The sequence below is a fragment of the Loxodonta africana genome, chromosome 2 (assembly GCF_030014295.1).
Source record: "Loxodonta africana isolate mLoxAfr1 chromosome 2, mLoxAfr1.hap2, whole genome shotgun sequence".
Lineage (NCBI taxonomy): Eukaryota > Metazoa > Chordata > Mammalia > Proboscidea > Elephantidae > Loxodonta > Loxodonta africana.
Genome location: NC_087343.1, coordinates 211,712,451 through 211,734,343, shown reverse-complemented (window position 1 = coordinate 211,734,343; position 21,893 = coordinate 211,712,451). Strand labels below are relative to the sequence as shown.

The following is a 21,893-nucleotide window of genomic DNA, read 5'->3' as shown; positions in this document are numbered from 1 at the left end:
ACATTTTGCTTATTCATTCCTCCGTTGATAGACATTCGGGTTGTTTCTGCCTTTTGGCTATTGTGAATAATGCTGCTATGAACATTCCTGTACATGTTTTTGGTGTGGACACAAGTTTTTATCTCACTTGGGAGAACTCCTAGGAGCAGAATTGCTGAGTCTTTATGTTAATCCTATGTTTCACGTTTTTAGGAACCGCCCCAGTGTTTTCCATAGCAGCTGCACTGTTTTACATTCCTACCAGCGTTGTACCAGGATTCTAGTTTCTCTTCATCAACACTTGTTATTTTCCTTTTATTTTTTATTTTGTTTTTGTTGTTAGGTGCCGTTGAGTCTATTTCATAGTGACCCTGTATACAACAGAACAAAACACTGTTCACTCCTGTGCCATCTTTCATTGCTATGTTTGAGCACATTGTTGCTGTCACTGTGTCAATCCATTTTGTTGAGGGTCTTCCTCTTTTTTACTGACCTTCTACCTTACCAAGCATGATGTCCTTCTTCAGGGACTGGTCCCTCCTGATAACATGTCCAAAGTACATGGGACGAAGTCTTACTATCCTCACTTCCAAGGAGCACCCTGGCTGTACTTCTTCCAAGACATACTTGTTTGTTCTTCTGGCAGTTCATGGTATATTCAATATTCTTCGCCAGCACCATAATTCAAAGGCATCCATTCTTCTTCGGTCTTCCTTATTCATTTTCCAGCTTTCACATGCATGTGAGCCGATTGAAAATATGGCTTGGATCAGGCGCACCCTAGTCACCAAACTGACATCTTTGCTTTTCAACACTTTAAAGAGGCCTTTTGCAGCAGATTTGCCCAGTACAATACATCATTTGATTTCTTTTATTTTTTTTTAATTTTTATTGTGCTTTAAGTGAAAGTTTACAAATCAAGTCAAACTCTCATACAAAAATTTATAAACACCTTGCTATGTACTCCTAATTGCTCTTTCCCTAATGAGACAGCATATTCCTTCCTTCCTCTATTTCTTTTTGTGTCCATTCAGCCAGCTTCTGACACTCTGTACGCTCTCATCTCTCCTTCAGACAGGAGCTGCCAACATAGTCTCATGTGTCTACTTGATCCAAGAAGCTCATTCTTCACCAGTATCATTGTCTATCCTATAGTCTAGTCCAATCCCTCTCTGAAGAGTTAGCTTTAGGAATGGTTCCTGTCTTGGGCTAACACACAAAGTCTGGGGACCATGACCTCCGGGATCATTCTAGTTTCAGTCAGATCATTAAGTCTGGTCTTTTTTATGAGAATTTGGGGTCTGCATCCCACTGCTCTCCTGCTCCCTCAAGGGTTCTTTGTTGTGTTCCCTGTCAGGGCAGTCATCGGTTGTAGCCGGGCACCATCTAGTTCTTCTGGTCTCAGGCTGATGTAGTCTCTGGTTTATGTGGCCCTTTCTGTCTCTTGGGCTCATAATTACCCTGTGTCTTCGGTGTTCTTCATTCTCCTTTGCTCCAGATGGGTTGAGACCAATTGATGCATCTTAGATGGCCACTTGCTGGCATTTAAGACCCCAGATGCTATTGTCCAAAGTGGGATGCAGAATGTTTTCTTAATAGATTTTATTATGCTAGTTGACTTAGATGTCCCCTGAAACTGTGGTCCCTAAACCCCTGCCCCTGCTATTCTGGGCTTCAATGCATTCAGTTTATTCAGGAAACTTCTTTGCTTTTGGTTTAGTCCATTTGTGCTGACCTCTTCTGTATTGTGTGTTGTCTTTCCCTTCATCTAAAATAGTTCTTATCTATTATCTCATTATTGAAAACCCCTCTCCCTCCCTCCCCCCTCTTGTAACCATCAAAGAATATACTCTTTTCTGTTAAAATATTTCTCGAGTTCTTATAATAGTGGCCTTGGGGTTTTTTTTTATACAATATTTGTCCTTTTGCAGCTAATTTCACTCAGCATAATGTCTTCCATATTCCTTCAATGTTATAAAATGTTTCATGGATTCATCATCGTTCTTTCTCGATGCGTAATATTCCATTGTGTAAATATACCATGATTTATTTATCCATTCATCCATTGATGGGCACCTTGGTTGCTTCCAACTTTTTGCTATTGTAAACAGTGCTGCAGTGAACATGGGTGTATATATATCTGTTTGTGTAAAGGCTCTTATTTCTCTAGGATATATTCCAAGGAGTGGGATTGCTGGATTGTATGGTACTCCTATTTCTAGCTTTTTAAGGAAGTGCCGAATCTATTTCCAAAGTGATTGCACCATTTAACACTCCCACCAGCAGTGTACAAGTGTTCCAATCTCTCCACAACCTCTCCAGCATTTATTATTTTCTGTTTTTTGGATTAATGCCAGTCTTGTTGCAGTGAGATGGAATCTCATTGTAGTTTTGATCTGCATTTCTCTAATGGCTAATGATCATGAGCATTTCCTCATATATCTGTTAGCCACCTGAATGTCTTATTTAGTGAAATGTCTGTTCATATCCTTTGCCCAGTTTTTAATTGTTTTTTTTTTGTCTTTTTGTAGTTGAGTTTTTGCAGTATCATGTAGATTTTAGAGATCAGGTGCTAATTGGAAATGTCATAGCTAAAAGCTTTTTCCCAGTCTGTAGATAATCTTTTTACTCTTTTGGTGAAGTCTTTGGATGAGCATAGGTGCTTGATTTTTAGGAGCTCCCAGTTATCTAATGTCTCTTCTGCATTGTTAGTAATGTTTTGTATACTGTTTATACTGTGTCTTAGGGCTCCTAGAGTTGCCCCTACTTTTTCTTCCATGATCTTTATCATTTTAGATTTTATGTTTAGGTCTTTGATCCATTTTGAGTTAGTTTTTGTAGATGGTGTGAGATATGGGTCTTGTTTCATTTTTTCACAGATGGATATCCAGTTATACCAGCACCATTTGTTAAAAAGACTGTCTTTTCCCCATTTAACTGACTTTGGGCCTTTGTCAAATATCAACTGCTCATATGTGGATGGATTTATGTCTGGATTCTCATTTCTGTTCCATTGGTTGTACCAGTACCAGGCTGTTTTGACTACTGTGGCAGCATAATAGGTTCCACAATCAGGTTGAATGAGGCCTCCCACTTTGTTCTTCTTTTTCCGTAATGCGTTACTTATCAGGGGCCTTTCCCTTCCATATGAAGTTGGTGATTTGTTTCTCCATCTCATTAAAAAAATGTCGTTGGAATTTGGATGGGAATTATATGGTATCTATAGATGGCTTTCGGTAGAATAGACATTTTTACAATGTTAAGCCTTCCTATCCATGAGCAAGGTATGGTTTTCCACTTACGTAGGTCTCTTTTGGTTTCTTGCAGTAGTGTCTTGTAGTATTCTTTGTATAAATCTTTTACATCTCTGGTAAGAGTTATTCCTAAGTATTTTATCTTCTTGGAGCTACTGTAAATGGTATTGATTTGGTGATTTCCCCTTCAATGTTCTTTTTGTTGGTGTAGAGGAATCCAACTGATTTTTATATGTTTATCTTGTATCCTCATATCCTGCTGAACTCTTCTATTAGTTTCAGTAGTGTTCTTGAGGATTCCATTGGGTTTTCTGTGTATAAGATCATGTCATCATCTGCAAACAGAGATACATTTACTTCTTCCTTACCAATCTAGATGACCTTTATCTCTTTATCTAGCCTAATTGTTCTGGCTAGGACCTCCAGCACAATGTGGAATAAGAGTGGTGGTAAGGGGCATCCTTATCTGGTTCCCAGTCTCAAGGGGAATGCTTTCAAGCTCTCTCCATTGAGGATGATGTTGGCTGTTGGCTTTGTATAAATGCCCTTTATTATATTGTAGAATTTTCCTTCTATTCCTATTTTGCTGAGAGTTTTTATCACGAATGGGTGTTGAACTTTGTCAAATGCCGTTTCTACATCAGTTGATAAAGTCATGTGGTTACATTGATTGTTTTTCTAATGTTGAACCATCCCTGCATACCTGGTATGAAACACACTTGGTCATGGTGAATTATTTCTTTGATATGTTGTTGAATTCTATTGGCTAGAATTTTGTTGAGGATTTTTGCATCTAAGTTCATAAGGGATATAGGTCTGTAATTTTCTTTTTTTGTAGTGTCTTTACCTGGTTTTGGTATCAGGGATATGGTGGCTTCATAGAATGTAGTTTGGTAGCATTCCGTCCTTTTCTATGTTCTGAAATACCTTTAGTAGTAGTGGTGTTAGTTCTTCTCTGAAAATTTGGTAGAACTCTGCAGTGAAGCCATCCGGGCCAGGGCTCTTTTTTTTGTTGGGAGTTTTTTGATTACCTTTTTAATCTCTTCTTTTGTTAGGAGTCTATTTAGTTGTTCTACCTCTGTTCGTGTTAGTTTACGTAGGTAGTGTGTTTCTAGGAATTCATCCATTTCTTCTAGGTTTTCAAATTTGTTAGAGTACAATTTTTCGTAGTAATCTGATATGATTCTTTTAATTTCAGTTGGGTCTGTTGTAATATCGCCCTTCTCATTTCTTATTTGGGTTATTTGCTTCCTCTCCTGTTTTTCTTTTGTTAGTTTGGCCGATAGTTTTCAATTTTGTTAATTTTTCAAAGAACAAGCTTTTGGTCTTGTTAACTCTTTCAATTGTTTTTCTGTTTTCTATTTGATTTAGTTCTGCTCTAATTTTTATTATTTCCTTTCTTCTAGTGCCTGAAATTTCCTTTTGTTGCTCTCTATTTGTTCAAGTTATAGGGATAATTCTTTGATTTGGCCCTTTCTTTTTGGATGTGTGCATTTATTGATGTAAATTGACCTCTGAGCACTGCTTTCGCTGTGTCCCAAAGGTTCTGATAGGAAGTGTTTTCATTCTCATTGGATTCTATGAATTTCTTTATTCCATCCTTAATGTCTTCTATAATCCAGTCTTTTTTGAGCAGGGTATTGTTCAGTTTCCAAGTGTTTGATTTCTTTTCCCTGCTTTTCTTGTAATTGATTTCCACTTTTATGGCCTTATAGTCAGAGAAGATGCTTTGTAATATTTCGATGTTTTGGATTCTGCTAAGGCTTGCTTTATGACCTAATATGTGGTCTATTCTAGAGAATGTTCCATGTGCATTAGAAAAGAAAGTATACTTGGCTGCAGTTGGGTGGAGTGTTCTGTATGTCTATAAGGTCGATTTGGTTGATCGTGGCATTTAGATCTTCCATGTCTTTATTGAGCTTTCTGGATGTCCTGTCCTTCACCGAAAGTGATGTGCTGAAGTCTTCTACTATAATTGTGGAGTTGTCTGTCTCACTTTTCAATGCTGTTAGAGTTTGTTTAATGTGTCTTGCAGCCCTGTCGTTGGGTGCATAAACATTTAATATGGTTATATCTTCTTGGTATATTGTCTCTTTAATCAATGTATAGTGTCCTTCCTTATCCTTTGTGGTGGATTTAACTTTGAAGTCTATTTTGTCAGAAATTAATATTGCCACTCCTGCTCTTTTTTGATTGTTGTTTGCTTGATATATTTTTTTCCATCCTTTGAGTATTCATTTATTTGTGTCTCTAAATCTAAGGTGTGTCTCTTGTAGGCAGCATATACATAGATTGTGATTTTTTTTAATCCATTCTGCCACTCTGTCTCTTTATCGGTGCATTTAGTCCATTTACATTCAGCGTAATTATGGATAGGTATGAGTTTAGTGCTGTGATTTTGATGTCTTTTTGTATGCGTGTTATTGACAGTTTCTTTTTCCCACTTAATTTTTTGTGCTCAGTAATTTATATTTATATTTTGTCTTTTCCTCTCATAAGTTGTTGTTGGTTTTGTTTCTGCTGAGTCTCTACTTTTTTCTTATAATTTACTTTGATGAGTAGGATAGTTAGTCTCCTTTGTGGTTACCTTAATATTTACCCCTATTTTTCTAAGTTTAAACCTAACTTTTATTTCTTTATATCACCTTGTCTTCTTCTCCATATGAAAGATCTATGACTACATTTCTTAGCCCCTCTTTATTATTTTAATGTGGTCTTCTTTTACATAATGACATCGCTCTTTCCCCGTTTTGAGAGTTTTTTTTCTTATTTTTGTGATTTCCGTTTCTGGGCTAACATCTGATTGCTCTGTCCGGTGTTCTAGTCTTGGGTCCATACCTGATATTATTGATTTTCTAACCAAAAAACTCCCTTTAGTATTTCTTGTACTTTTGGTTTGGTTGTTACGAAATCCCTAAACTTCTGTTTATCTAGAAATGTCCTAATTTCACCTTCATATCTGAAAGACAGTTTTGCTGCATATATGATTCTTGGCTGGCAATTTTTTTCCTTCAAAACTTTGTGTAAGTCATCCCATTGCCTTCTTGCGTGCATGGTTTCTGCCAAGTAGTCTGAGCTTATTCTTATTGACAGGTTTATCCCTAGCTGCTCTTAAAATTCTCTCTTTATCTTTGGTTTTGGCCAGTTTGATTATGATATGTCTTGGTAACTTTGTTTTAAAATCTACCTTATGTGGAGTTCAATGAGCACCTTGGATAGATATCTTCTCATCTTTCACAATATCAGGGAAGTTTTATGCCAACAAATCTTCAACAATTCCCTCTGTATTTTCTGTTATCCCTCCCTGTTCTGGTACTCCAATCACTTGTAGATTATTTCTCTTGATAGAGTCCCACATGATTCTTAAGATTTCTTCTTCTTTTTTTTTTTTTAATTCTTTTATCTGATTTTTCTTCAAGTATATTGGCGTCAAGTGCTTTATCCCCCATGTGTCTGTCAGTTTGTCATACTGTGGGGACTTGTGTGTTGCTGTGATGCTGGAAGCTATGCCACTGGTATTCATATACCAGCAGGGTCACCCATGGAGGACAGGTTTCAGCTGAGCTTCCAGACTAAGACAGACTAGGAAGAAGGACCCGGCAGTCTACTTCTGAAAAGTATTAGCCAGTGAAAACCTTATGAATAGCAGCAGAACATTGTCTGATATAGTGCTGGAAGATGAGCCCCCAGGTTGGAAGGCACTCAAAAGATGACTAGGGAAGAGCTGCCTCCTTAAAGTAGAGTCGACCTTAATGGCATGAATGGAGTTAAGCTTTTGGGGCCTTCATTTGCTGGTGTGGCACGACTCAAAATGAGAAGAAACAGCTTCAAACATCCATTAATAATTGGAACCTGGAACGTACGAAGTATGAATCTAGGAAAATTGGAAATCATCAAAAATGAAATGGAATGCATAAACATTGATATCCTAGGCATTAGTGAGCTGAAATGGACTGGTATTGGCCATTTTGAATCGGACAATCATATAGTCTGCTATGCTGGGAATGACAACTTGAAGAGGAACGGTGTCGCATTCATCCTCAAAAAGAACGTTTCAAGATCTATGCTGAAGTACAACGCTGTCAGTGATAGGATAATATCCATACACCTACAAGGAAGACCAGTTAATACCACTGTTATTCAAATTTACGCACCAACCACTAAGGCCAAAGATGAAGAGATAGAAGGTTTTTATCAGCTGCTGCAGTCTGAAGTTGATCAAACGTGCAATCAAGATGCATTAATGATTACTGGCGATTGGAATGTGAAAGCTGGACACAAAGAAGAAGGATGAGTAGTTGGAAAATATGGCCTTGGTGATAGAAACAATGCCGGAGATCGAATGATAGAATTTTGCAAGACCAACGACTTCTTCATTGCAAATACCTTCTTTCACAAACATAAACGGCGACTATACACATGGACCTCACCAGATGGAACACACAGAAATCAAATTGACTACATTTGTGGAAAGAGACAATGGAAAAGCTCAATACCAGTCAGAACAAGGCCAGGGGCCGACTGTGGAACAGACCATCAATTGCTCATATGCAAGTTCAAGCTGAAACTGAAGAAAATCAGAGGAAGTCCACGAGAGCCAAAATATGACTTGAGTGTATCCCACCTGAATTTAGAAACCATCTCAAGAATAGATTTGACACATTGAACACTAGTGACCGAAGACCAGACAAGTTGTAGAATGACATCAAGGACATCATCCATGAAGAAAAGCAAGAGGTCACTGAAAAGACAGGAAAGAAAGAAAAGACCAAGATGGATGTCAGAGGAGACGCTGAAACTTGCTCTTGAGTGTTGAGCAGCTAAAGCAAAAGGAAGAATTGATGAAGTAAAAGAACTGAACAGAAGATTTCAAAGGGCCTCTCGAGAAGACAAAGTAAAGTACTATAATGACATGTGCAAAGAGCTGGAGATGGAAAACCAAAAGGGAAGAACACGCTCGGCATTTCTCAAGCTGAAAGAACTGAAGAAAAAATTCAAGCCTCCAGTTGCAATAGTGAAGGATTCCATGGGGGAAAATATTAAATGACGCAGAAAGCATCAAAAGAAGGTGGAAGGAATATACAGAGTCATTATACCAAAAAGAATTAGTCGATATTCAACCATTTCAAGAGGTGGCATATGATCAGGAACCGATGGTACTGAAGGAAGAAGTCCAAGCTGCTCTGAAGGCATTGGCGAAAAGCAAGGCTCCAGGGATTGATGGAATATCAATTGAGATGTTTCAACAAACAGATGCTGGGCTGGAGGTGCTCACTCGTCTATCCCAAGAAATATGGAAGACAGCTTCCTGGCCAACTGACTAGAAGAGATCCACATTTATGCCTATTCCTAAGAAAGGTGATCCAACCGCATGTGGAAATTATAGAACAATATCATTAATATCTCAGGCAAGCAAAATTTGCTGAAGATCATTCAAAAACGGCTGCAGCAGTATATCGACAGGGAACTGCCAGAAATTCAGGCAGGTTTCAGAAGAGGACGTGGAACCACGGATATCATTGTTGATGTCAGGTGGATCCTGGCTGAAAGCAGAGAATACCAGAAGGATGTTTACCTGTGTTTTATTGACTGTGCAAGGGCATTCAACTGTGTGGATCATAACAAACTATGGATAACACTGCAAAGAATGGGAATTCCAGAACACTTAATTGTGCTCATGAGGAAGCTATAAATATATCAAGAGGCAGTTTTTCAGACAGAACAAGGGGATACTGATTGGTTTAAAGTCAGGAAAGGTGTGTGTCAGGGTTGTATTCTTTCACCAAACCTCTTTAATCTGTATGCTGAGCAAATAATATGAGAAGCTGGACTATATGAAGAAGAACGGGGCGTCAGGATTGGAGGAAGACTCATTAACAACCTGCGTTATGCAGATGACACAACCTTGCTTGCTGAAAGTGAAGAGGACTTGAAGCACTCACTTACTGATGAAGATCGAAGACTACAGCCTTCAGTATGGATTACACCTGAACATAAAGAAAACAAAAATCCTCACAAGTGGACCAATGAGCAACATCGTGATAAACGGAGAAAAGATCGAAGTTGTCAAGGATTTCGTTTTACTTGGATCCACAATCAACAGCCATGGAAGCAGCAGTCAAGAAATCAAAAGATGCACTGCATTGGGCAAATGTGCTGCAAAGGACCTCTTCAAAGTATTGAAGAGCAAAGATGTCACCCTGAAGAATAAGGTGCGCCTGACCCAAGCCATGGTATTTTCAATCACATCATATGCATGTGAAAGCTGGACAATGAATAAAGAAGACCGAAGAAGAGTTGATGGCTTTGAATTGTGGTACTGGTGAAGAATATTGAATATACCACAGGCTGCCAGAAGAACGAACAAATCTGTCTTGGAAGAAGTGCGGCCAGAATGCTCCTTAGAGGCAAGGATGGCGAGACTGCGTCTTACATACTTTGGACATGTTGTCAGGAGGGATCAGTCCCTGGAGAAGGACATCATGCTTGGCAGAATACAGGGTCAGCGGAAAAGAGGAAGACCTTCAACGAGGTGGATTGACACAGTGGCTGCAACAATGAGCTCAAGCATAACAATTATAAGGATGGCGCAGGACCGGGCAGTCTTCCGTTCTGTTGTGCGTGGGGTTGCTATGAGTCGGAACCGACTCGAGGGCACCTAACAGCAACAACAAGTGCTTTATCTTCAAGGTCCCCAATCCTCCCTTCCATTTGCTCGATTCTGCTTCTCTGACTTTCTATTGAGTTGTCTAATTCTGTAATTTTATTGTTAATCTTCTGAATTTCTGATTGTTGTCTCTCTATAGGTTCTTTTCAGCTTAAAATTTTTCATTATGTTCTTGAAGAACCTTTTTCATTTCTTCAACTGTTTTATCTGTGTGTTCTTTGGCTTGTTCTGCATATTGCCTGATCTCCTTCCTTATGTCTTGAAGAGTTCTGTGTTTTAATCTTTTGAATCCTGCATCTGGTAGTTCCAGGAAGGCACGCGCATCCAGAAGATCCTTTGATTCTCTGTTTTGAGAGCTTGTTAAAGTAATAACGGTCTGTTTCTTTATGTGGTTTGATACTGACTATTGTCTCCGAGCCGTCTATAAATTATTGTATTAGTTTATTTTATGTTTGCTTACTGTATTATAGTTTCTCACTTTGTTTTGTTTTGATATTCCCAAATGGGTTGCTTGAGTGAGCTAGCCTGATTATTTTTGCCTTTGGGGCTCTGATGTCCTGTCACCAGATGGCTAGAACTATTAACAGGTATATGAGCTTATGAGTCCATTCACTTTTCTTGTGTGTGTTCAGCTTAGGTGTCCAGGTCGCTGGTCATCAGGTGTGTGGTACAGGCCCTGTCCTACAGTCTTAGGGGGCAAGGGTGTTTGCTGTAGGTACTGGTACCTGGTTGCAGCAGGGGGTCACACTGTGAACAAGGCAGGGGGCTGAGAACCATTCCCCAAGTGTCTCTGAGGAAAGTGCGTCCCTCTTCCCTAGAGTGTGCAGGTAGGTGGGTTCTGCAGATGGACCATGGGCACCCATTGCTTTTGTTTGTAAGGACTGCGAGGTACCAGTTATCCTTGGACCCCTGTCACGGGTGGCTGGGTGACCTGAGTTGAGCCACCAGTCCTTAGGCCCCTGATGTGGGTAGGTGAGGATCCTGTTTAATAGGCAAAGCCATGTCAAATATCAAACATCCACCTCTCTACCACACAGCTTAAATAGTCACAGTCTACCAGCAAGGGCCTATTCTCCTGGAATAGGCCCACACAGGTCCATGCAAAGGGAAAGGTACTCAAAGTGCATCGACCGTTTATGCCTGGACAGGAGCCGCTTCTGTTCTGAGCTCCCCAGGTTAGTGGAACTGGCAAATTATCTTTTCCCCCTGTTGTGAATTTATTCCTTTCCCAAGTCCAGGAGCATGGCTCAGGGCGCTCAAATGGGCCTATCCAGGCCCAGGGAAATCAGCCACTGAACCTGGCTTGTGGACAGGGTGCACGGTAAAATATACGCAAGTACTTAGCTTTTGCCAAAAGCACCATTCTTTTCTGGTTCCGGAGGTGTGAGTAGGCTGTGCGGCTGGCTGCTTCTTCCTGAGAAAACTGTGGCCGAACGCTACCACCAGCCCACCCCAGGCGCTTCTGCGTCTGGTGCCTGAGGGATCTCAGCAATTCAGGTCTGGCAACTCCTCTCCGCTTCTGGAAGGTCTCACTCTCCCCCTGCCACTTATTCTGTTTTCTAACTTTACCTTTGATATTCAGGGCCCCTAGCTTGTCATAAATCTAATCGTTTCACTTGATTTTTCGGGGCTTTGTTGTAAGAGGGATCGCAGGAAGCATCTGGCTATTCTGCCATCTTGGCCCTGCCTCCCTGATTTGACTTCTTGACTGCTGCTTCCATGGACATTGATTGTGGATCCATGTAAAATGAAATCCTTGACAACTTCAATATTTTCTCCATTTATTGTGATGTTGCTTACGGTCCAGTTGTGAGGACTTTTGTTTTCTTTATGTTGAGATGTAATCCATACTGAAGGCTGTAGTCTTCGATCTTCATCAGTAAGTGAGTGCTTCAAGTCCTCCTCACTTTCAGCAAGCAAGGTTGTGTCATCTGCATATCGCAGGTTGTTAAGAGTCTTCTACCAGTCCTGATTCCCTGATCTTCTTCATATGGTCCAGCTTCTGGGATTATTTGCACACCATAGAGACTGAATAAGTATGGTGAAAGGATATAACCCTGACACACACCTTTCCTGATTTTAAACTGTCAGATATGTCGTAGCGAAAAATTTTCTCCCAGTCTGTAAGTTCTCTTTTAAGAAATCCATATTTGTGACCATTCCAAAGAAAGGTGATCCAACAGAATGTGGAAATTATCTAACAATATCATTAATATCACACGCAAGTGAAATTTTGCTGAAGAAAATTCAAAAATGGTTGCAGCACTACATTGACAGGGAACCTGCAGAAATTCAAGCTGGATTCAGAAGAGGATGTGAAATGAGGGTTATCACTGCTGATGTCAGATGGATCTTGGCTAAAAGCAGAGAATACCAGAAAGATGTTTACCTCTGTCTATTGACTATGTAAAGGCATTTGACTATGTGGATCATAACAAATTATGGATAACATTGTGAAGAATGGTAATTCTAGAAAACTTTATGCTCATGTGGAACCTGTACATAGACCAAGAGGCAGTCATTCCCACAGCCACAGCCTCCTAGGTTTCAAAGAGTCAGAGTTTCACCAACTCAATTCTGGAGTGTGGGGCTTTCACAGAGTACCAGTGAGATGGGGCCAGATCTGCTACCCAAAGCTGAGGGAGTGGGGCTTCCATGCCCAAAGGGCAGAAGAATGGGCCTGCTGGGGCCCAGAGGATGGGATCTACACTCAGATGGACTAGAAGAATGGGAGTGCCCAAATCTGAGGGAGCAGAGTTGCCATTCCAGTAGGCCTGGACAGCAGAGCTGAAGCCCAGGGCCGAGGGGCCTCCACCCAGAATCCGGAGAATGTGGCCAACACCCAGAGTCTGGAGGGCAAGGCCATCGCCAAATGGTCTCAGAGAACAGAGGATTATTTTCAAGCCTTGAGAGGTGTTGTAATGTGTTCTGCTGAGTTGCTTGGTGCCTGTTATCCCTTCTTTCACTTCAGTTTCTCCCATTTGTGATGGAAACATCTACTTTGTGCCTGTCCCACCAGCAGTGGTACCCGGCGAAGGGGGAAGAAGGGAATGGGGAACGATTACTTAATGGATACAGGGTGTTTTTTAGGTATGGTGAAAAAATTTTGAAACCAAATAGAGGTAGTGATTGCGTGACTTTGTAAATGCACTAAATGCCACAGAATCGTATACTTTAAAAGGGTGAATTGTGTGTTATGTGCTGTTGCCTCAGTTTTAAACACACAGTCACACACCTGCTGTGTTTTTCATAGACGGATGCACAGGAGGTGGCCTCGGTGGTGAGCGCCCGGGAGATCCAGGCTGTGGCGGAGCTGTTGCAGATCTCCCCCGAGGGCCTGCAGAAGGCCATCACATTCAAAGTGACTGTGAGTCTGCGGGTACCTGGGCTGCTAAGAGAGCTTCCTGTGGGCCACCTTTTCTACCCACCCGCCTTTCTGTCCCTGTCCCTTGTCTGGGTCAGTCCCTCTCGCAGGCTTATGAGGAGGCTCTGAGGAAGTGACCTCAGAACCCAAGGGCTTCAGGGTCTCATATCTCCTGGAGTTTGCAGAGGCTGTTCCCTCTGCCTGGAATGCTCTTCCCCCTCACAGCTACTCACCTATCTAGACCCAGGCCAGTCATCCCCCCTCCAGGGAGCCTCCTCTGGCCTCTGTCTGAATCTCACAAACCCTGGGCTCTCCTCCCTTCCCAGGGCTGACCTTGTTGTGCTGCCATGCCTGTTTATGCCTCTGTCCCCCTCAACCAGCAGCTGCCACCCCCACCAGTGCACCTGGACAGAAGGGGGAGGAGGGTGTCCCCATCTGTGCTGCCTCTGGCCTGCCTTGCCTGTGCCCCATCCACCCTCTGGGGGCTTTCTGAAGGTGGTAGCTGGTCTGCCCTCAGCTCAGGGACCGTTTCCTTCCCCAGGAGACAATGCGAGAGAAGATCTTCACACCCCTGACTGTGGAAAGCGCTGTGGACGCCAGGTGAGGCCTCCCCTGCCCTGCCGGACCCCCAGGCCCTGTCCCGCCCCGTGCCCCACCCACGAAGCAACCTCTCCACTCCAGGGACGCCATTGCCAAGGTTTTGTATGCACTGCTGTTTGGCTGGCTCATCGCCAGGGTGAATGCACTGGTGTCCCCATCACAGGACACGAAGTCCATCGCCATCCTAGACATTTATGGCTTTGAGGTAGGGGCCGTAGGGGGGAAGGGGTAGGGGCAGCCTGCTGGCTGCCTCTTCCACCCCACTTCTCCCCTTCTGCACCACTCACCTTCATCCCTTCCTGGGTCTCCCCCTTACCCACATGTCCAGCCCTCAGGAGGGTAGGGAATAGCTGTGACAGAGGCAGCCTAGCCTCTGGGACAGAAGGAGACACCCTGAGCCGATGCCTGAAGAACCAGTGATGGCATTCTAGGTCGAGGGAACAGGCCAGGGCCTGCAGAGTGCTGGGCAGGTGTCTGTGGGTTGGAAATCTGCAGTGACTGTGGGGTTGAGCGCACATGCGGACTGGTGGGACGCAAGGCGGGGTGATTATAGAAGTGACAGCTAACACGTGGTACCTGCTATGTGACAGGTACTGTTCTAAGCACTTTACACTTATTAATTCACTTAATCCTTATAATAACTGTACGAGACATGTGCTGTCATTATCCCCATTTTACAGATGGGGAAACTGAGGCACAGAGAGATGTCCAAGGTCACACAGCTAGAAAATGGCAGAGCCAGGACTTGAACCTGGGCAGAAGGCTTCAGAGCTGTGCCTTTAACCACTCTGTCCTGCCTCTCGTCAGGAGTTTGGGTGTCTGGCGCTACCCAGTGTGCAAGGCAGCTGTGGAGGGTTCTGAGCAGTGGGTGTGTGGTCAGGCATGAGAGCTCTGGGCCTGGGCTGGCAGAGGTGAACAGAGCCCAAAACTATCACTTCCCACCTGGCAGGACCTGAGCTTCAACAGCTTTGAGCAGCTGTGTATCAACTATGCAAATGAGAACCTTCAGTACCTTTTCAACAAGATTGTCTTCCAGGAGGAGCAGGTGTGCAGGCCCCATTACCACTCCCATCCCCATTCTCACTGACCGGGTCAGCCCGGGGGGGGCCTTCCTGGGGACAGACCAGGATGCACTGGTTCTCTCAGGCAAACCAGAGGCCACCAGTCGATGAATGGGGAAGGCCCATGTGATGGCTGTGTCCTACAGGGGTGTTGGGTGCTAGGCCCAGAGGAGAGCCACCTTGAGGGTCCTTCTCACCCTCTGCAGGGTTGTCCCAGGTGGAGGGAGCAGTGGGACCCTGAAATGGCTCATGTTTTCTTGCTAGGGAGTGAGCCCTCTGTTCTAGGAGGCATGCAAGCAGAGGTGGCCTGGCCCGGCCCCTCCAGATGGATTCAGCCCCTGAGTGTCTGGCTAGTTGAAGGGTGGCTGGGTGTGGCAAGGCGCCGAGCCTCTGCTGCTTGCTGCCTGCAGGAGGAGTATGTCCGTGAGCAGATCAACTGGCAGGAGATCACCTTTGTCGACAACCAGCCCTGCATCAACCTCATCTCGCTGAAGCCCTATGGCATCCTGCGCATCCTTGATGACCAGTGTTGCTTTCCCCAGGTGAGTCCGGTTAGATCACTGACATCACTGAGCCTCCATGGCCTCATCAGCCACTGAGTCCTTCATTCGTCTCTGCTCTGGCCTGGGGGCAGGTGTCAGGACATCCAACCTCCCATTCACAACCTGGGGGGATTAAAGCTGGTAGGGAGCTCTGGGGTTCCAGAGGAGGGGCTGCCACCAGCCTGGGAAGTCAGAGAAGGCTTTCTGGAGGAGGTGACCTTGGGGTTGGGCTTCAAATCCTGATTGGAAAGCATAAAGTACACAAGGGCGGGATGGATGCTCCTGGCAGTGGGACTAAAGAGGAAAATGGCAGCTGAACTGGAGGGGAGGCTGTTGGGAGCTGAGTCATCAAGGCCTATCTGCAGGGGTCCACTTGGGCCCTATGGCTCACTTGTTGCCACCCTCAGCACAATGGTTAGCCTCAGGAAGCTGTGAGTTACTCCTCACCAATACCTGTTGGAGACCTTGCCACCAGCCGGGAACAGGGCATCTCCCCTGGGTGCCCAGCCCCCTGCCCACCCACTGACCCCTACCCACCCACTGACTCCTGCCTGCCCCAGGCCACAGACCACACGTTCCTGCAGAAGTGCAACTACCACCATGGCACCAACCCACTCTACTCCAAACCCAAGATGCCACTGCCTGAGTTCACCATCAAGCACTACGCAGGCAAAGTCACTTACCAGGTGAGACCCCAGAGACTGCTGGCCTGGCCTCCCAGCACCTCACTGCCCCATCTGTTGTGGACATAGAAGCATTACATGGGCTGTAGATACTAACACCTGGATTCCACTTCTGGCCCTGCCACTCCCTAGTGCTGTGACCTTGAGCAAATCACTTAGCCAATCTAAGCCTCCATATCCTCATTGGGAAAATGGGAATAATAGTGCCCCTTTAATAGGAGCCTACGGTAGGTTTGATAAAGAGTACTTATCCTATAGGGTTGCTATGAGTCGGAATCGACTTGATGGCAACGGGTTCTTTTTATTCTTAGTAGTAGTATCACTGAGGCCACCCTCATCCCTGTTACCTGAGGTATGTTCCTGCCCTAGAGGGGCTAGGGGCCAGGATTCTAGGCCTCTGTCTCCATCTGGGTCTCAATTTCTTCATCTGTAGAATGAGCACAGCACAGTGTCCTTCACTGAGGATGGAGGCCAAGACCCAGACTGGTCATGTGAAGCCCTGGCTAATACCCACCAGGAGTGGGGAGGATGGTGGAGAGGGTCCAGTCCCTCCTGGGACAGACAAGGAGATAGTCCTGAAGGAGGCCTCCCCCAACCCCACACAAACCTCCAACCCACCAGAGGGAGGGAGAGAAGGAGGCAGGGAGGAAGCTGGTGATGCAGACTGGAATGGAGGTGTCCCTCTACCCTGGCCCCTCAGGCTGCTTGGGCCGGAGGATTATGGCCTGAGCTCCCCCCAGTTCTCCCTCTTTTAGGTGCACAAGTTTCTGGATAAGAACCACGACCAAGTGCGCCAGGACGTGCTAGACCTGTTTATAAAGAGCCGGACGCGAGTGAGTCCCCCAGCCCACAGTCAGGCCCCTCCCCAAGACCCTACCTCCTGGGTACTACCCTGGCGTGGCTCTTCCTAGCTTGGCCTGCCCCAAACTTGGCTCTACCCCCACCCAGCACTGGGAAATGGGAAGGCACCCTAGCCATGGCCCACCCCAGCTCTGTACCTGGCAGCCTTGGCTCAGCCCCTCGTGCCCCTTTTTCCAGCCCCACCCCCTGGCTGGCCCTGTCCATGGTTGGCCCTGCCTCAGCACTGCAGCCCTACCCTCCAAATCCTAGCCCCACCACAGGCCAGCAGATGATGCTGTGACAGGAATCCTGACCCCTGCGCTCCCTGGCATGTGCCCTGAGGAGGGTCCTTCAGTCCCTGGCCTCCGCCTGCCCTTCTGTCAAATGTGCACCTGTCCGTGACCATAGGCATAACAGGCCTACCTCAGGGGCCTGTGTGTGTTCCCTGACTGAAGAAGAAAAGCTGCCACAGTTCAGCCATGGGGTGGGCCCTTGAAAGGTGCTGAGCGTCCTGTCTTGAGAGGTGTGCAAGCCAGGAGGACAGAGGCCTCACAGATGGGGGTGCGATGGGTCAGCTGTTGGATCCCTCTGGTCTGGGAGTTGCTTTTTTGACTGCTTTTCTCTCTCTCCCTTTCCGCTTCTCCCTTTGTGTCTGTCTCTGTCTTCTGGGTCCCCTCTCCGACTGTCCCTTCATCTCTTGGTGCCTTGACCCCCACCCCCACCCAGGTGGTAGCATACCTCTTTGCCAGCCATGCCCCACAAGCTGCTCCGCAGCGCCTGGGCAAGAGCAGCTCCGTTACCCGACTCTACAAGGCACACACGGTGGCCGCCAAGTTCCAGCAGTCGCTCCTGGATCTGGTAGAGAAGATGGAGAAGTAAGTGTGCCGGTGGGTGGTGCACCTCCCCCCTGGTTCGGTGCAGAACCCTCAGCAGGAGGTGTCCGTCCTTCTGGGGCCTCACACTGTCCACCTCCTGCCCTGTGCAGGTGTAGCCCCTTGTTTGTGCGCTGCCTGAAGCCCAACCACAGGAAGGTGAGTGATGGCTGAGGTCCCTGGAAGAGCCAGAGCCCCCTCTCCATGCTGGGTGACCTTGGTCAAGGGGCTTTGGACCTCGATCTGTCCAGCCCACTGTGGATGTTATTCCCCCTGGTCGTGCTCCCCTGCAGGAGCCAGGCCTCTTTGAGCCAGAGGTTGTAATGACACAGCTGCGCTACTCAGGGGTGCTGGAGACTGTGCGCATCAGAAAGGAGGGCTTCCCTGTGCGGCTGTCTTTCCAGATATTCATTGACAGGTACCTCATTCAGGCTCCTGGGCTCCATGGGCTCCTTCCCAGCCCCCATAGTCCAGGACCACAAACCAGGCAGTTGCTCAGTCTGTGCAGTACATGAGTCCACCACACGCTAGCTGTCACTTGGTCAATACCGTTACTGTTTTGTATTTTTTCATATTTTTACTGTATCTTTGTTGACTTCAAAGAGTGGTTTTGACAGTTACGATGACAAGTTTCCAGCAGATGGCAGTAAAGTGTCCTGTTCTACTGAAATCATATATTATGACAATTCTCCACACCCAGAAGAGTCTTGAGGACAGAGTGCCTTTTTCTGATTAGAAGACACTATGAGTGGGGTTACCAGAAAGCTGGGCCTCCAGAGACAGGGGGTTGGGGGTGGTGACCCTGTGGTCTACCAGGCAGATGGGATAGGTCCCGTGGTCTCATAGCCCCCAGCTGAGTTTGGTCCCCACAGGTACCGCTGTCTAGTGGCCCTCAGGCACAACGTGCCAGCCACTGGGGACATGTGTGTGTCGGTGCTGAGCCGCCTGTGCAGTGTTACACCAAACATGTACCGAGTTGGAGTCAGCAAGGTGAGTCCCACCCCTGCTGTTCCCCAGAGATACCCAAGCTAAAGCCTCCTGTCCCAGAGGCAGTCCAGACGAGCCTGGTAGATGGCATGCTGACCCCATCTCTGGACCTTTGCACAGGCAGCTCCCACTGCCAGGTTCAACATTATCCTTTCTTTCACCTCACCAAACCCAGCCCATCTTGCAGCGTGCTCCTGGAGACTGCCCTATTTGTTCTATGTCCACTCACTGCTAGGGAGGGAGGCCCCCACCACCCCGGTCCAGCCACCTGGCCCTTACCTGCCTCAGTACCCACTTCCTGTCTCCAGCTGTTCCTTAAGGAACATCTGTACCAGCTGCTGGAGAGCATGCGGGAGCGGGTCCTGCACCTGGCAGCTGTCACATTGCAGCGCTGCCTCCGTGGCTTCCTCATCCAGCGGCGATTCCGCTCACTGCGCCACAAGATCATCCTGCTGCAGAGCCGGGCCCGAGGCTACCTGGCCAGGTGGGGCCCAGAGGTGGCAGGACTCCCTGGGGCCCTGTAGCCAGGCATAGGAGAACTTAGGTATTGAGCTCAACGTAGCCTGAAATTAGGTGGTTAGCACTCCATCCCTGGAGACATGCGAGCAAGGGGTAGAGGCTTCTGCAAGGAGGGAGATCAGATTCACTGTGTGTTTACTCTTGGATGCCCTTGTGACTGGTGGGGGGTGGGTAGATAGTACAGATGAGGGGCCCCAGCCTACATCTCAGGTCCCAGATAGAAATACACAGTCCAGACAGGTGAATTTGGACCCAACACTTAACTTGCTATGTGACCTTGGCTAAGTCAACTCCAGTTTCAAACCCTTGTGTCAAAGGGCCCCAGAGTGAAGTGTGGCACTGGCTCCCAGACCAGGCCAGGGTAGGCATCTCTGCCCCTTTGGTCCCAATCCCCGTCCCCCCACAAGATGCCCTCTGTTGTCCACAGGCAGCGGTATCAGCGGATGCGGAGGGGCCTGTTGAAGTTCCGGTCCCTGGTGCACTTGTACATAAGCCGCCGGCGCTACCTCAAGGTATGAGCCTCTCCCCTCACCCTCTACCAGGAGCTGGGGACTGCCCTGCCTGGCCAGGGAGCAGGAGGGAGGGGCAGCACTTAGTACCCAGACGGTCTTGGGTTTCAGTCCTCGCGCTGATACTCTAGCCTGAGTTTCCTCATCTACCCCTCGGGATTGTGGAGAGGGTTAAATGAGATATTGCATATGAAGGCTTTGGTTGGGCCAGGTTAACACTCAGGTCTTCAGTAATTAGGAATAACTAGAAAGAGGTGACCTGAAAAACCTCTTTGGGTGTGAGCCCAGTCTTGGCCTGTTGTCATATAAGCTGGCCACCATAAAGGAAGATACATCTCATCTTCAAAGCACTGAGGAGCTGCATAGCTGTCTCTGAAGGTTCCATCACCGTTGCTCAGCCATCTCTAGAAATCCTCCTTGGATGTCTCTCTCTTCCCCCAGAGTTTCCCCCTCCTTCCTTTGCCTTGTGTCTCTCTTGCAAAGTCTTTCCCCCAACCCTGTGTCTCTGGCCACACCTCTGCCTCCCCTTGCCCATCTGTGAAGTGGGTGCAGTATCCACAGCCTCATGGGCAGATCTTCAGCCAGCAGGCTTGCTTGCCCCTTCATCCTCATGCCAGCTGCCTCTGCATGGTGGCCCGGGACTGCCCTGGCCTGTGGGCTGTCATCGCCCCTCCCGCCATGCCTGCCTTGACTATCTGCTCTCCTGCAGCTAAAGGCAGAGCAGAGGCACCAGGTGGAGGAGGCACGGCTGCGGGAGCAGGAGGTGGGTGCAGGAGGTGGGTGGTAGCAAGGGACAGGGGGAGGGAGGCAGGTGGGGGTGTAGCAGGCCAGTCCTTTCACATGTGATGTCCCTCCAGGAGCTGAGCAAGCGGGAGCTGGTGGCTGTGGGACACCTGGAGGTACCTGCTGAGCTGGCTGGGCTCCTGCAAGCGGCAGCAGGTATGCCTCCACTGGATTGAGGAGGGTAGGGCATGGGTGTGGGGAGGCATGGCTGCCAGGCACTCATGCCCTCCGCAGGCCTCAGGCTAGCCCAGGCGCCCCAGGTGGCCCCCATGCGGACTCCCCGGCTCCAGGCTGAGCCCCGTGTCACGTTGCCCCTGGATATCAACAACTACCCAATGGCCAAGTTTGTTCGGTGTCACTTCAAGGTAAGGGCTGGCATAGGCACAAGGGGCCCAGCCAGTGGACACTGACCAATCTGAGCTAACGTGGTCCTCACCCTGGGGCATGGCGGTCTTCACCATGGCCATGCCCTGTGGTGCCAGGTGTGGCTCCTTCAGTTGCTAGATCATGGGGAGTCTGGGAGGTTGCTGGGGCCCAGATTGCAGTGGAGGACCCTCAGGGGCTTGGGTAGCTGGTAGAGCCACAGCACATCAGCCTCGCCCTGTCTAACTTTCTGCTCTCCAGGAGGGGCCCAGATAGGGCTCATCCTATCTCTACCACCAACTCAGGAAGGCCAGTGTCTGCCCCTCCCTGAGCCTGAGTTTCCCCATCCATACATTGGGGACAAGAGCCCCTGCCTCGCTGGCTCTTGTGCGCCCACCTGGCCTAGAGCCGTGGATCCAGATGGGCCTTGCCTGTGCCCCCAGGAACCTGCCTTTGGGATGCTGACAGTGCCCCCGAGGACCCCCCTCACGTGCCTGCCAGCAGAGCACCACAGGGAAGCTGTGTGCATCTTCAAGCTGGTATGCTGCCCACCCCAGGCCACTTTCAAGTTCATAGGCCTACCCTGGAGGCCTGATCTCCTGGGCCCTCCACTACCCTAAGCCATGAGACCTGGCCTCTTCTCTGGAGGAGAGACTTTCATGTAATTGGGAGAATCTAGACTCCTCTCTGGAGGAGAGACTTTTATGTCATTGGGTGGATCTGGCCTCCTCTCTGGGCTGAGGTCTAGGGGTTAGTAGTCTTTCTTCTCCCAGCCATCTTCCTAGCAAAAAGACCACCTGAGAGCCTCCCTAGAGCCTCCTAGGAACACTGAAAATAGGACCCAGTCTGATGGGGAGGGCAGAGCAAACT

At 47.2% G+C, this 21,893-nt stretch overlaps 1 protein-coding gene across 1 annotated transcript in view; it reads left to right on the top strand.

Annotated features, from left to right (window-relative positions):
• The window catches only part of MYO15A (myosin XVA), a 76,798-nt gene that overhangs the window by 20,493 nt on the left and 34,412 nt on the right, over window positions 1–21,893 (top strand). The window contains exons 12-28 of the mRNA XM_064279385.1: window positions 13,154–13,267; window positions 13,806–13,864; window positions 13,946–14,069; window positions 14,814–14,909; window positions 15,336–15,467; window positions 16,028–16,153; window positions 16,906–16,983; window positions 17,717–17,865; window positions 17,976–18,021; window positions 18,156–18,280; window positions 18,735–18,852; window positions 19,158–19,333; window positions 19,796–19,880; window positions 20,587–20,640; window positions 20,735–20,816; window positions 20,895–21,025; window positions 21,467–21,562. Of these exons, the coding sequence (XP_064135455.1) occupies window positions 13,154–13,267; window positions 13,806–13,864; window positions 13,946–14,069; window positions 14,814–14,909; window positions 15,336–15,467; window positions 16,028–16,153; window positions 16,906–16,983; window positions 17,717–17,865; window positions 17,976–18,021; window positions 18,156–18,280; window positions 18,735–18,852; window positions 19,158–19,333; window positions 19,796–19,880; window positions 20,587–20,640; window positions 20,735–20,816; window positions 20,895–21,025; window positions 21,467–21,562 (1,791 nt within the window). The remainder of the gene's footprint in view (window positions 1–13,153; window positions 13,268–13,805; window positions 13,865–13,945; window positions 14,070–14,813; window positions 14,910–15,335; window positions 15,468–16,027; window positions 16,154–16,905; window positions 16,984–17,716; window positions 17,866–17,975; window positions 18,022–18,155; window positions 18,281–18,734; window positions 18,853–19,157; window positions 19,334–19,795; window positions 19,881–20,586; window positions 20,641–20,734; window positions 20,817–20,894; window positions 21,026–21,466; window positions 21,563–21,893) is intronic.